This window comes from Micropterus dolomieu, linkage group LG03, assembly GCF_021292245.1.
Source record: "Micropterus dolomieu isolate WLL.071019.BEF.003 ecotype Adirondacks linkage group LG03, ASM2129224v1, whole genome shotgun sequence".
Lineage (NCBI taxonomy): Eukaryota > Metazoa > Chordata > Actinopteri > Centrarchiformes > Centrarchidae > Micropterus > Micropterus dolomieu.
The window spans coordinates 16,029,197-16,044,102 of NC_060152.1; the positions used below are offsets into that span (position 1 = coordinate 16,029,197).

The window sequence follows — 14,906 nt, forward strand, 5'->3', positions numbered from 1 at the left end:
AATATTTGGGTGTTTTTTTGGGTGGAAAAACAATGAGCTGTACAAAGAAAGACATAGACAAAAAAATATCCATACACACGCTTTTACCTTGTAGGCCTGAAACGATCTCCACAACATCTTCATACACCATCAGAGTAGCAGCTCTTTCGGGTAGCAGGTCCAGGCTGATGGATGAAAATACTGGAACACAAATAAAACCACACAAGTATACACACTACATTAACTGGCTGAATAAATTCACAATCAGATAAGAAGCAAACTGCAACCTACCTGGCCACTTTACTGATCACTTTCGGACATAACAAGTCATTAAACCATCTTTATACATTTTTAATAGTCCTGCTTTCCTCCTGTCTGTTGTACAAGACACAAGTCTGACACAGCAAACTGCAATTCTTTCCTCTTTCCTTCCTTCCTTTCACTCCTCCATTGTTCAGAGCTGGTAAGCGTGATAATCCAATTGGCCGCCATTCCGTTGGCTCATAATACCCTTCTCTCCCCAGTCCAGCTCCCTGCCACAACACACACACACACACACACACACACACACACACACACAGTACTGCAGCCTCTTGGGAGGTATTTTGTGTGCGAGTGTGTGTTAGTGAAAGGGAAGCTTAAGCAGCCCCCTTGCTGGGTTTTGGCATCTATTGTAATAAATTAGTAATGGAGCACTCCACTCATCATTTGCTCACACACCTGGCACAAACTCACACTATTTCCATTTCACACTAACAGACACATTTAACTGATCAATAACCTGCAAGCCAACACTCTGTGTTAGTCCTAAAATCTTAATTCAATTCAATGGGGCTTTATTGGCATGGGAAACAGACAATTACTGTGAAATCAAAAAATACATAAACACCACACACACACACAAACAAATACACACACCTACCAGGTAATCTAGAGGGACTCCAGGGCACAGAGTTTGGCACATATCCCTGTTTGGTTGCGGTGACGACCAACGGTGTCCCAAGGCGGTAGGGGAAGCGCAGGTAGGTGTTGCCATCAGCTGATGAGGTTTCTGTGGTTACAGAAGTGTGGTTGGCGAAGAGCTGTATGGCGGCTCCTCCCAGGGGCTGGTGAGTGCTGGCATCGCTCAGGTGAACCTTCAGAGTCACCTCTGTGAACAAACAAGAGTGTTTACTGAGCCGGGTATATATATACCTGAGTGTTGGTGTGAAGAGACTGCAGGAAACTCAACCATAACAGGGAGTGATATACAGACACAAACACAGTGGTGTTATAATTACAGCTGTGTGAAAGACAGTCAATCTCTTTAACTGGGGTTTGTTTCAGTGCCAGGCCCTTTGCCTCCAATCCACAGAGATGGCGTTCCACATGCATTGCAAAGACACAGCCTTCTGACCATTTCCTGGACTTCTGCCAATGGCACTTCCCCTCTAAAACAATGGACCATTTCCCTCTCTCAAATAAGCCATGGACCAGACGGGAAAAACAACTGTAAAAAAAAAGTACACACTGTTGATTGAAGAGAGGCTCACACTAACGGCGCCTACAGGCTGGAGGACAACAACAGTCGTACAAGGTCATTGCATGACACAAGGTGCGAGATGGGTCTGATGAAATATTGGTCGTATCCTGTTTCAGACTGATTTCTATTTATAGGATAGTAAACTGAATATGTTTGTGTTTTGGACTGTTGGTCGAACAATGCATTCAGTTCATCACCAGGGGCTGCCAGCATTTTTCACTGTTTGCTGACATTTTTAAGACAAAGTGATTAATCGAGAAAATTATCAGAAGATTATTTCATAATGAAAATAATCATTAGATATAGCCCTATAGAAAAAACATGCAAAAAGAGACATGTCATCCACTCGCGACGTCCATCTGTGCTAGGGATGGATGTCGCTACTCAATACCTTTACAGTATCGACCAAAACAGCCCAGTGTCGAGTAGAATCAAAAAGTCTCCAGTCAAACCAGTACTGCAATCAATACTTTTTGTGACCAGATCGCGGCAAAAAATTACTGTTTGTATGGTTTTGTTTGCAGCCAAACACACAAGCAACACACTGAAAGAAAGAGAAGAGCACGCCTTTTTTTTCCTTAAGTGCCTGCACCATAAACTGTATAAAAAATTTAAAAAAAGGCCTGCACGGGCCAAGTCTATGAATGATTTTAACAACCACCTTCAGCTGTGGTCTCAGGCATGTTCGTCACTGTTGCAAGTTTATCACCACAAGCTTGGCTTTCGGTTGGTTTCATCTTCTGGTATCATTTAACACTTCTCTGTACATTTTTATTTGCTATTCACATCACTTGTCACTGATTGATCGCTGCATTCCATCACATCAATAAAACGCTTTTATGGCGCAGCAGAGATCAGCTGATTTTACTTACGGAGCCTCCGTCTGCAGCTGCAGCTGCTTCAGGTGTAGTTGGTTTGAACGGCTGGACGTGCAGCCTCTCTTTACTTTGTTTGTGAGTCTTTAGTGTAGTTAAGAGACTTGGTTAAACAGACTCTTTACTCATTTTATACTTGTTACGGTGGTTTTTGGAGGAGGTTTGCGACTCACCGATAAAGGAAAAGCACTCGGGAGATCTTTCAATTCAGTTTATTGATTGAAAGTTGACAAAATAATTTTCCGTTGCTTACTTTCAACACACGAATCAGAAATATACCTTTAATTTGTTTCCCACAACTTATTTGGTCACTAAACTATTTTACTCACCTCTCTCATTCAAATATTAAAAAAACTCCCAAGCTGTAGTCTTTCTCCTTATGGGCTAATACTACCAGTGAGGATGACCTAATAGAGAGTCTAAGTCCCTCCCCTTCCAGTAGACCACCATGGGAACTTATTTCGGAAAAATATTGTACGGTAGTCAATGGCAAGGGACAACAAATATTTTGATCCCATTTGAATTGTGACCTGAATTAGACATATATTTCTCAATTTAAAATAGCAATTTCTGGTAAAACTGTTGAGATACAAGACTGTGAAAATACATAACTGCAAAGACCACAAACCCAAAAGTCGCGTATGTGACATTGTAACTGTTTCTATCAATGACTGAAGCTAATGTTACTGAAGCCAACGTCAAAAAACTTACATGAGAAGATGATGGGATAAAGGACCAGGAGTCGTTGGATTAAACACATGAGGTGAGATATATTTTTGCGTGGAACATAGCTATCTAGCTAGACTGCTAATAGCTAGTTATCTAGCTATTAGCAATCAAGCAATGAACGTTAGCTAGCATTACCGCGCTAACATGTTGGTGACGTACATTGTGCGAGACGAGAGATGTAGTTCACTGAACGGTTTTCAGTCAAAACTAAATGTAACTTTACTATTTTATGACAAACTGCAACTTTCTTGACTTGCAAAATTTATTTTTAAATTGACTAACGTGTAATTCAGGGCTCAATTCCAGCGGGACAAAAAGATAAGTTGCTCTCACCATTGGTAGCCATAGGTGGCATTTTATGCAAGGTAGCGAATGAAGTACTCTATTGGTATCGGGATAACTTTAAGGGTACTGGTTTTGGTACTGGTATCGTAAAAGTTTAAATGATACCCAACCCTAATCTGTGCTGCTCTTTCGTGTTTTGAAAATGTAGCAAAACAATTAACACGCCATGGCAGCAGTGCTGGTGATTTTTCGAATCGAAAAACCTCAAAAGAGGAACAGGAGAGTTCAGACCTGATGTTACATATTCTGTGACAACTGGAATCACAGGAAGTGCTGTTGCACTTTTTAGAGGCTAAGTACTTGTTACTAACATTCATCGGTGAGACAGGTGAGATAATAGCAAAGTATCGGATATCGGCCCAAAACTGACTCAAATAGCTGGATTGGGTAGCATTGACAAGTGGTCAGTTAACCTATAATAATTTATATAATAGGTTTATTTTGTATTATTAATCTAAATCTGCAAAGTAACTTAAGTTTAAATGTAGTTGTAAAAAGTACAATATTTGCCTGATTTGTGTCAGTGGCAGAAATACCTCAAATTGTACTAAAGTACAGAACTTAAGAAATGTAACTTCAAACAATGTATTGAGAGACACACACACACACACCTACCTATGTGCTACTCTGCAGAGAGCCAGCTGAAACACTGTGAGGTTCATTTTATAACAAACGAAAGGTCGGTTTTGGCTTTACATCCCAAAGGTATGATAAAAACAAACTTGGTACAAAAACACTATAATTAAATTTCAACATAATCGCACGGCTTTCTCACTCTGTCTTTGCACACACAAAAACGTAAACCCCGTTTGATCATTGGCTGCTGGCTGATCCATGGTGACCTTTCAATTAAGGCTGAAAGGTTCACTCCCTCTCCTCTTCCCTGACCTAAACAAGCCCACCTCCCCCAGTACCGACTGCAAATGAATTTTGTAGTAACTCGTTCTTGTAACCCCACCCTCTCCGTGACACACACACACACGCTAACACATATATAACCCCTGGCTAGACAAATCCCCCTCCCCCCTACACTCAGGGATCCTGCGGTCACAGAGGAACCACTGACAAATCTGGTAAGAGTTCAGCCTGAGTGCAGGCTGGCTCCCCCTAAAAGCAGAGCACTGCACCAAATGATACCTCTGCATGGGTGGAAGTTATGTGGTGCTTTGTGGGTGACGAGGTTTGGCAGAGCAACGTGTTAATCTCAAACCAAACACATCATTACTCCGAGAGGTCTGGTGTTAAGGTCTGCTCTGTGGCTGCTTTCTGACCCTTCACTTCACCCCCCTGTATTACATTTGCACCGTCACAACAGAGGATTGGAAAACAAAAAGAAGACTAGGTTTCCCATTGACAGAAACTCTCTATTGCGTTAAGATTTGGTGGAGATCATGACCTCACTTCCTGCCCCACTCCCAGTGATATGTTGTAAGGAGTACCAGCTGTGCTCACTTTAAAAGTGACTCCCCTGGGAGACTCCAGACTGACAGATGCAACAATCCCCTCCCGATCCTCATCTAATAAATCACTTCTGTTGTGGCATCATTGTTAAACAAGCTAGGAGTCTCATCTCTGCTGCAGGAGAGAAGACGATATGCCTGAAGAATGACCAAACACCTTAATTCTGCCGCTAAACCAGTACCTCTATAACTGCTCCTCACTGTATTGACTCCTCATCTGTGTGTATTAGGTACCATATGAGGGATAAAGGCATCAAAGAGTTTTGCTTGACCAACGCTGCAATCTCAGACCAATTATCCCAGGCAACAGCAGCCAAAGCAGCAGGGTGGTTGTGTGTGTTTGTATGAGAGTAGAAAGAGATAAACCCAATACAGGAAGACAGAATCACTGTGTGTAGGTTTTTCAGCCCACTACAGCTTGAGTTAACGCATGTTTTGTGTTTTCATCAGAAGTTACAAGGAGGCAAAGCATTTCTGCACCATAAAAGTGAAGTGTGACAAACTGGAAATGCATGGTATGGCTGGCCTCCATTGGGTGTGTGAAGGGGGTTTGGTGTTCTTCCAGACAGGAGGGAGAAACAGATGCTTTCTGCACACGAGTGGAAAGCTTGCTTACACACAACATCCAGTAGCCTATAACAGTCGCAGTGCTGACTGCTCGTTAGACTAAGTAGCTATCACAAGTTACTGGAGTTTGACGTGATGTCAGTGAAAAAAAAACAAAAAACATTTGTTTATAATGAAGAAACAAACACAAAGTGCGTTTCCATTCACCTGTTTTTATGTGCATTTTTAATTTGCTTAACCTTAAGTTTGGCTGAGGTAGAAACGTTGGTGTATCAATAAAAGCAAAATATGACTACGTGCACTACATACAAACTTAGTGAATAGATCATAACTAGGGCTGCAACTAACAATTATTTTCATTGTTGATAAATTTTTTGGTTGTTTAGTCTTAAAGGGTCAAAATGTTCACAAATTTCAATCAGTGTTTCCCAAAGATGACGTCTTCAAATGTCTTGTTTTGTCCACAACCTAAATATATTCAGTTTACAGTCATATAGGAGTAAATAAACCTGAATATATTCATATTTAAGAAGCTGGAATGAGAGGGGAAAAAATCTTAATTACTTGAACAGATTAATCAATTAATTTAATAGCTGACAATTAATCAATTAATTGTCACAGCTCCAATTAGGGCTGCAACTAATAATTATTTACATTTAGATTAATCCGTCAATTATTTTCAAAATTTATAATTTAGTCTATAAAATATCAAAACATGCTCATCACAATTTTCCAGAGCACAAAGTCCCGTCTTCTAATTGCTTCTTTTGACAAACAGTCCAAAACCCAGACTTTTCATTTACTATCATAAATGACAAAGAAAAGCAGCAAATCCTTACATTTAGGAAGATGAAGCCAGCAAATGTTTGATAGTTTTCCTTTAAAAAAATGACTGAAATGATGAATCGCTTATCAAAATAGTTGATAATTATTTTTTTTCCATAATCAACTAATCGTTGCAGCTCTATCCAAATTGTCTAAAGGCTACATGAAGCATGTGACTTAAACGTGACTGTAACCTTTCTCAATTCTAATACATGAAATAAACATAAATGCCATATTTCCATTGCGTTTTGTTCACGGTTTTCTACCTCATCACCTCGAAACGCCCCTTAAATAATTAAAGGCACTGGACTGGTGAAAATACCCAATAATGAAGAATTTGTCTGGTTTCAAAGTCTTCAACAAACCACAATAATACTGTACGTAAGACAGCAACAAAAACAGGGGCAACACAAATGACTTCTTTCACCATCTCAAGCAGAAGCACATGGCTGAGCAAGAGAGGAGCCAGACATCATGTGACAAGAGTGCAAGAGCTCTTGTCACAGAGTTTTTAAATTGCTGAAACTTGCAAGTTGTTTAAATAATGAAAATGTATAGTAAAATGTTTTTTGGTGGTATTTTATCATATATTTACAACAAAAATAAATGTACTGTAAGGATTTGAGTCTCCAACAGACTGTTGTTTGTTTTTCTGGATGTAATAACTTCAACCACAGCAAAAGAAAACACAACGACTGAAGCCATTTGTTTACTATTCAGACAAACAACAAACATCTGATTCTCAGTGTGGTGAATGTGCTAAAAAAAAAGGGAAAAGAAAAGAAAGACAACTTTTAAATATGTTATAGAAACAAAATGAGGCACACACTAAAAAGTTAATGAGATAAAGTATGAATCACCAACAGGGACAAGGGGGAAAGAATGGCGTGTCACAACATGCAACATGTGGAAACGCAAGAGGCAAATCAAAGCATGGTTTAAAAAATAAATAAAAGCAGACACACTCGTATTTGTTGAACTAAAGCTCTGCCATTATAAATAAAGACTTCCAAATTGGTGTTCAGCCTGCTATTTTCTCTCATCTGGATTAACAATAAGATTAGATAGCGATGGTCAATCCCATTAACTCAGCAGGGGACCCAGCAATTGGGTTACATCATCATGTGTCCACTTTAAGTCTGGAGAGCAAATGGACTCTTCATCTTACTCCAGTAAATATTCCAATCTGCATACTGTACTTCATACCATTACTGGTTCTGCTCTTTGGCTCTCCCTTAATACTATCCTTTCTCATGACGTGTGTATCTTCCCCAGAGCTGCTGTTAGCACTCACACCAGTATCTCGTGATCGACATCAAGCTTGGCTAACTGGTGACAATGTGATGTGATTGGTCTACTTCCTGGCAGCCCTTGTCCAGCTCCAGCGAATGTTTGTCTACTGGAGATGCAATGCCATGCCTGTTATGGGCAGCAGTAATATGAGTGAGATCTATAGCTACGGAAAGATTGTCTGTCTGGCTCCACTCATCCTTGTTGTCTGCTGGACAGACCAGAAGAAGTCCTCAGTATCGACCTGAACACACTCACCCGGGAGACAACTGAAGGTCAACCTGAGGCAAAGTGAACACCAGTGAAAGAGCGTGAGAAAAAAAGGAGAAAACAGAGCGCAGAAAGAGACCAGGACAACTTCAAAGCACCACAATCTTGTGAATTATCATCGCAATTATACCTTGTTCTTTACCACAGCTTGTGAATATTTTCATGATGCAGATAATAGGCTACCTGGCGCAAAGCCTTAAAGCAGAACTACTTCAAACACCCCTGAACTAATCTGAATATCAGGAACTAACTTGAAAATTGAGAAAAATCAGTGTTTCATTTTCAGTCCCTGACTGATTTACAGAAATATTTACTGGATGTTTACATTCATACGTCTACTGTAAACACAGCGGTAGTGAGGACCAAGGTAGGCCAGCCAAAAACATAACCCGTGTGTGTGCGCGCGCGTGCTTGTGCATATAAGTGAGAGATAAAGGTGATGGATAAAACAGATGTGGCTCCACTTCAGAAGTTACTTTGACAGTAGTGAGCTTTGAAGTAGGTGACTGAACGAGATGCCAACAGATTACTGAAATTCATGCTGGCTTTTGAAACTTTGCATGTGTAAAGATGAGCTGAAATCATTTGGTTGATTAATCAGTTATCAATCAACAGAAAATTAATCTGCAAACATTAAATTACTTTTAAAGCAAAAAAATGCAAAGAACACAATCGTGCCCACTTTTTTAATTGTAAACATAGCTGTTTTTATGATAATAAATTGACTAGTTTGAGGTTTAGGACTGTGAGTTGGACAAAATAAACAATCTGAATATGTCAACTTAGGCTCTGAGTAATTGTGACAAGCATTTTCCAGTATTTTCTAACATTTTACTGACTCATTACTTGATTAATCAAGAAGATAATCTGGATATCAATGGACGTCAATGGAGTTGGGCCGTGGGACACCTGAACCAGGTGGTCTCCCTCTTCCCACACAGACACATAACTTACAAAGAAAGTGTTTCCTGAAATGTTCCAACTAGAAATGACAAATCACAGCAGCTGGACTCCCCTGCTACCTTTCTGGACAATATGAGGGCATGTTTTCAGTCACTACCACGAACAAAGAATTAGACACAGATATGACTACGTCAGGTTTAAAAACAGTTGGTATAAAAATGTTATTTAGGGGAATAAAACCAGGCTGGATAGCAACCATTTTCGGATAAGTTTTCGTGCTCTCTTACTGCAGCTAACTTGCTAACGTTAGCCAAGTTTAGGTCACATCAGTATCGTAGCAGGCTAGCGGCACCATTGGCTACCAAAATAGCCAGTTAACTCGCCTTTTTTTGGCAAAGCGAGCCGATAAAAATGTTTAAAACACTTTTACCTTCCGTGGCGGTGTCCTCCGGTATTGTTTTGGTGGTAGCTTTGGAGATAAGGTATCCCAAAAGGCAGAGCACAATCGCAGCGGTTCTTCTCCGGTCCACAGCCCGCATCATTGCAGATGTGTGTCTCAACGCAAACGGTTAAAAAAAAAAAAAAAAAGTAGGAACCAAATCTTTTGCTTTTACAAACTCAGTGACCGGCCACATCTGCGTACGCTTGGTTTGTTCCACAAAGGAGGCGATACTCCATGTTTAGCAGCATCAACAATCCGAGGTTTTCTCCTGTAAAGCCGTGTTTCTCCTGTCCCGTTGTGCATCCCCAGCCCCTTTTGCCGCTCGGTCGCTTTTTTCATCGACGGGCCAGGGTCAGAGAGAAAGACTGCCTCATTCCTCTGAGCCACATGCCCCAGAACAGCACCAACAGGCGGCTTCTTCCACAAGCAGCACCGCTAACATCTGTGGACCTCCGGCGCCACCTGCCAGCCAAACAATCCCAATGGAAAAGGTTCTTACAGCTTTTTAATTGCTGTTTTGTCAAAAATCAAATTCAATGCACAAAACTCTTAAACACAAAATGCCATTCTATTAATTTTACACTAAAATATGGAGTCCCAATACTGACAAATTGTAATAAAGGCTATCAGACAAGTCCAAACTATAACCAAATACATAGATTAGTGAAATTAAAATGACACATATAAAGCTTTATAATAAGCTTTTTGTTTCCTTAACCACCAGACAGTTGATCAAATAAATTAAAAAGTATTAAGATAAGATAAGATAAGAAAACCTTTATTTGTCTCACAGTGGGGAAATTGCGGTATTATTTCTTCTTTTATTTTTTCCCACTCCATTGTAATTGTTTAACTACTAATATTGTTTATTGAAGTATTCAGTTATAGTTTTACTTGTGTAATAACCTTTTATTAAACTTTGGCAGTTAAAAATATGACTGAAATAAACATATCAATATATTATATTGTTAGTTAAATTATTAAATTTAAGTGGAAAGAAGAAAAATAAAGCTTCTGTTGGTTAGGAAAAAAAACACATGTACAACTAATAGCCTACTAAAACTTACATTCTTTACTTTTATTCTTCTTATTGATTTATTCAGCTATAAATTTTATTTTTGAATAGTAATTTTATGAAGGCGGTGCACAGATTGGTCTGCCTGGTCATGCAGTCTCGAGTGACTGCTCTATCAACCAGTAGCTGGTGCTTTGCTCCCCTGATATTACTGCCCATTCCCTTCTGGACCCTGTCCATGTATTGAGCCACGTGCCTACTCATCTTAGCGGCTATGATGCCTGACAGGAGCTTCCATGTTGTGCAGAGGCAGGTTATTGGCCGGTAGTTGGATGGGATTGTTCCCTTTTGGGGATCCTTCATGATCAGGACTGTCTGTCCTTGAGTTAACCATTCTGGGTGGGTCCCATCCATCAGCAGTTGGTTCATTTGTGCTGCCAGGCATTCATGGAGTGCAGTTAGTTTCTTCAGCCAGTAGGTGTGGATCATGTCAGGGCCTGGTGCTGTCCAGCTCTTCATACCTGCCACTCTTTCTTGGATGTCTGCCGTTGTAATGGTTTCTGGATCTTGTTCTGGGAGATTACTGTGATCTGTTCTTAGATCCACTAGCCACTGAGCATTGGTGTTGTGGGATGCCTCTTTTCCCATATGTTCCAGTACTGTTCAGTCTTAGCCCTGGGTGGATCTGATCTTGTGTTATTACCCTGCCACTGAGAATACACTTTGGATGGTTCGGTGGAGAACTTTAGGCGGGTAGCCAGAGCAGTAAGTCTTTGTTTGGCAGTCTCCAGAGCCTCAGGTATCGACAGCTTGTTGTATTTCTTAGGTAGCCCTTTCCTTGTACCTTTCTGTAGCTCTGACAGCTGACTAACCTCTCTTCATGTTGCTTTGATCTTGGCCTCTAGCCTTGTCCTCCATGGGGGGGTTATGCTCTTTGTGGCTTGTGGTGTTCATCTTATAGCCAAGCATCTCTAGGATCACTGTTGCTGTGGCGTACATCAGCTCATTTGTCTCGGTTATGTAGGGATAGTATGTAGTGCTGTATTCACATCTTCTAGCAGACTTTCAGAGGGTACTTTGTCACTTAGCCTTGGCAATCTTGGTCGTTGTACTTGGGGGACGCCCTTATGTCGAGTGATTCTGTGCCGTAAGGGCTTGTTGTTATCAGGGCTTGGGACCCAATCGCTGAGTGTGGGGATGATAATGATAACATCTCCCTGCTGACCTGTCGTCCTGGCTCCCCCTTGCCGTATTTGTCATACTTCGTCAATCTCTAGTTGTGATAGCAGTTGCCGTTTGCATTCGTTAGAACACTGAGCTAGGAGTTGTTTCTTTGTCAGTGTTGACGATTGGGTTTCGAAGCATCCATATATCCTATAGTCTCTGCATATAACCTCTCTCACTTGTATAGTAGCATTGCATCAGATCCATATTTTCTGCTCTAGTCCATGATTCTAATCATTGTTGCATTTAAAACGCCTACAATGGTCATTTCCTCAAAGATTATAGCAATGAGGAAAAAAATTGCAACTTACAGTTTTTAAAACGATGTACAGTTCTTAAACCATTTAAAATTTTAATTTAATTAATTAACAGTACTACAATACTGTAGATACATAGTCTGCTTTATGTTATATTAAAGCCTTCACAACAAAACCTCCAAAACTTATAAAATTCCCATCAGCCACTGCCTTATTGCATTGGTTTGTTGGTAATATGATGTTAGCAAAACTCCTTCATTTTTACTATTTTTACATCAAAGTCTACAATTTTGGTGACATTTTGTAGTTTGGGATTTTGCTTCCTTATTCTCATCATGTCAACTAAAATTATGATCTTGGAAACTCTTATGATGAAGACTGCACTGAACAATTCAACAACACTGCAGAACATCAAAACAAGTTAACACCATGAACTAAGCTGGGATTTCCCTTATTCATAAATTTCCTCACAGTGTGCATTTCTTGGCATGTGTAAAAGGTTTATTTATAGATGAGATAATTTCTTAACTGCAACACAGGTTAGACGGCTTAACATCTTCATTCAAAAGCTGGGAAAGTTATCCTCTGTACAAAGTGATTTGTTTTAGATTTATATCTCTCTATATATAATCTTCTATATAATCACTATGCTCATATAGATAGCATTTAATGATGACTAACTTAAGGTAAAAAAATCAAGTGAATCATTTACTTTTTTTTATAGTTTGCTCAAGTTTTGCAGCTGATTTGGTCATGTGATTGTAAATTTCCTTATCGACAACAGATAAAACATGTGAGTACGGTGAAGATCTGCAGCTCAGATATGAAGCGCTCTGCTCTCATAATCCTGATGCTCAACAGCTTCTGTGCCTTCTCACAAAGTAAGAATGATATTTAAATTTACTAGACTTTAGTTCTAGTTTCTAACATTAAGAATAATTTTATGGAAACATAAACATATGGGTGGTATGAACATATAAGCATTATGGTGCTCCTGTATATCAAGAATACAAATGCCTGAAAGAAAGCAAAAACATTTTAGTAAGAAGCTGTAATGATAGGATTGTAAACATGCAGTATATTAATCTTGACTTCCATTGTATTTTTTTTCAGTTCCTTGTGAAATTGTCTATTTTGTGGGCTGCTTTGTGATTGGTACAACTGATGTACAGTTTGAGTTTGATGGTGAGGAGATTTTATATGTGGATTTCCCAAAAGAGGAGATTGTCTACACTGTGCCCAGAATTATTAATCCTGATCCAAGTAAAATCTTTGTGGATCAGAATATACTTAGAGATGCTCTGACAAACAAGGACCTTTGTTTATCACTTACTGCAATCTGGGCAGCACAAGAAGAATATCCACAAGAAGAAAAGGGTAAGTTAACCTCTACGTTTATCTCTGTAGTGACGTGATTGATAAATTGCTGATGAAGGATTTTCATTATCTTCTGACCCACTAAAGACCCCCCGAGAGCATCGTCTACCTGCAGAAGAAGCTCAGCTGGGAGTTGAAAACAGCCTCACCTGCTTTGTGAATCATTTCTACCCACCTGACATCAAAGTCAGCTGGACCAATAATGGTCATCCGGTGTCAGAGGGGGTGTCACTCAGTCGCTCTCATCCCAATGATGATCAAACCTTCCACCAGTTCTCTACTCTGACATTTACATCGAGGGAGGGGGACATTTACAGCTGCACTGTGGAGCACTCAGACCTGGACAGGCCTAAAACCAGGATCTGGGGTGATTGTTTAATGTTATTAAGCCACTTAAAAATAAACGTGAAATATTTTGTTCTGCCCTGCGATGGACTGGCGACCTGTCCAGGGTGCATGCCCCATACCTTAATGGAACACTCCTAGGAGAGAAACCATGTGCACCTGCAACTTCTGTTAAATTTATTGATGTTAAAACAAAAGTGAGGAAATCTTGAAAATTTAGTTTTGATAAAGAGAGGCATTTGCACACTGTGAAAGAGCCTTATGGTCTGGAGAAACAGCAGATTTAATGCCTTTGTTATTTATCTACTGGTATTCTTGTTATTGCCTGCAAGTTCAATAGATATTATTTGAAAATTACATTTTAGTCTATTTATTGAAAATATATTTATTTAACTCTTAGTAAATACTATTTAGGTGTACTTTGTGGAAGTACATTGTTAAACAATTACACTTTTAGTGGGTTAAAAATATATTTATGCCAAACATGCTTCATTGTGTAGGCAACTGCAAAATATTGTAATTATTTATGTAATTTCCACATGTTTCAGCCTGATTGCCAGAAGTATGATTTTTAAAACATATTATTTTAACATTAAAATATATTTTTCAAAAGCATATTATTTCTTATATTTTCTTTTCTTTTCTTTCTTTTAATTTTTTTTAATCAAAATAAATAGCTAGTTGAGATCAGAGACCTCTTTCATAAGGGTAACCTGGCCTAGAAGGAAGCAGCACATGTTGTTAACTTAACAAACAACAACATATAGAAATAAGCATACTTTAAACCATAATACAGTTATACTTGTTTCAGTTTGTAAACAGTAAACCATAGACTGTATATAAAAATGGACGTAGTGTCCGTGACGTCACCCATTGGTTTCTGAAGGAGAAGGTTTTTTTTTTTTTTTTACTGTCTTATTTCTACCTTTTTTTTTTCTTTTTTCTTTTTTTTTATTGTTATGACACATTAACATACAACACTCTCGTATGGGGAACAAAAAATAGATCACTTGGTACAAATCAAAAACCAGTCTTACAAACACAGGAAATAAATGAAAATAAATGAATAAACAGAAAGGAGAATGGGGGTACCAGTTAGTAAAAAGGCTATAGAAAACAAAATAAGGTCTCATTTCGGTGCAGCAATATGGGGAGATTGTTAAAACAATAATTGCTTGGATATATCTCTATACATCTTTCTTGCAATTATACTAGATTTAACATTCTTCAGTGATGAAAAGAACAACTTAAAATTATTTATGAACCACAAAAAGGAAGGCTTAGAAGATTTCCACTTACTACAATGGATATGATATTTACCCATGAGAACAATCATATTCACCAGATCAGACGAAGGCGGATCTACATTGTCCATATAAAAGAGGATGTGTGACAAATTAAAAGATGGAATATTATCAATCTTAAGTGACAGCCAATTATGTAAATCAGACCAAAAGGTTTTGGACAAGGGACAGGAAAAG

At 39.0% G+C, this 14,906-nt stretch overlaps 1 protein-coding gene and 1 pseudogene across 1 annotated transcript in view; one reads left to right on the plus strand and one right to left on the minus strand.

The window, feature by feature from the left end:
- Positions 1-9,656, minus strand: part of fam171a1 (family with sequence similarity 171 member A1) — a 30,276-nt gene extending 20,620 nt beyond the window's left edge. The window contains exons 1-3 of the mRNA XM_046044432.1: positions 9,196-9,656; positions 902-1,129; positions 88-180 (exon numbers count right to left, since the gene is read on the minus strand). Of these exons, the coding sequence (XP_045900388.1) occupies positions 88-180; positions 902-1,129; positions 9,196-9,307 (433 nt within the window). The 5' untranslated portion in view covers positions 9,308-9,656. The remainder of the gene's footprint in view (positions 1-87; positions 181-901; positions 1,130-9,195) is intronic.
- LOC123968077 overlaps positions 9,043-14,906 on the plus strand; it is a 27,171-nt pseudogene continuing 21,307 nt past the window's right edge.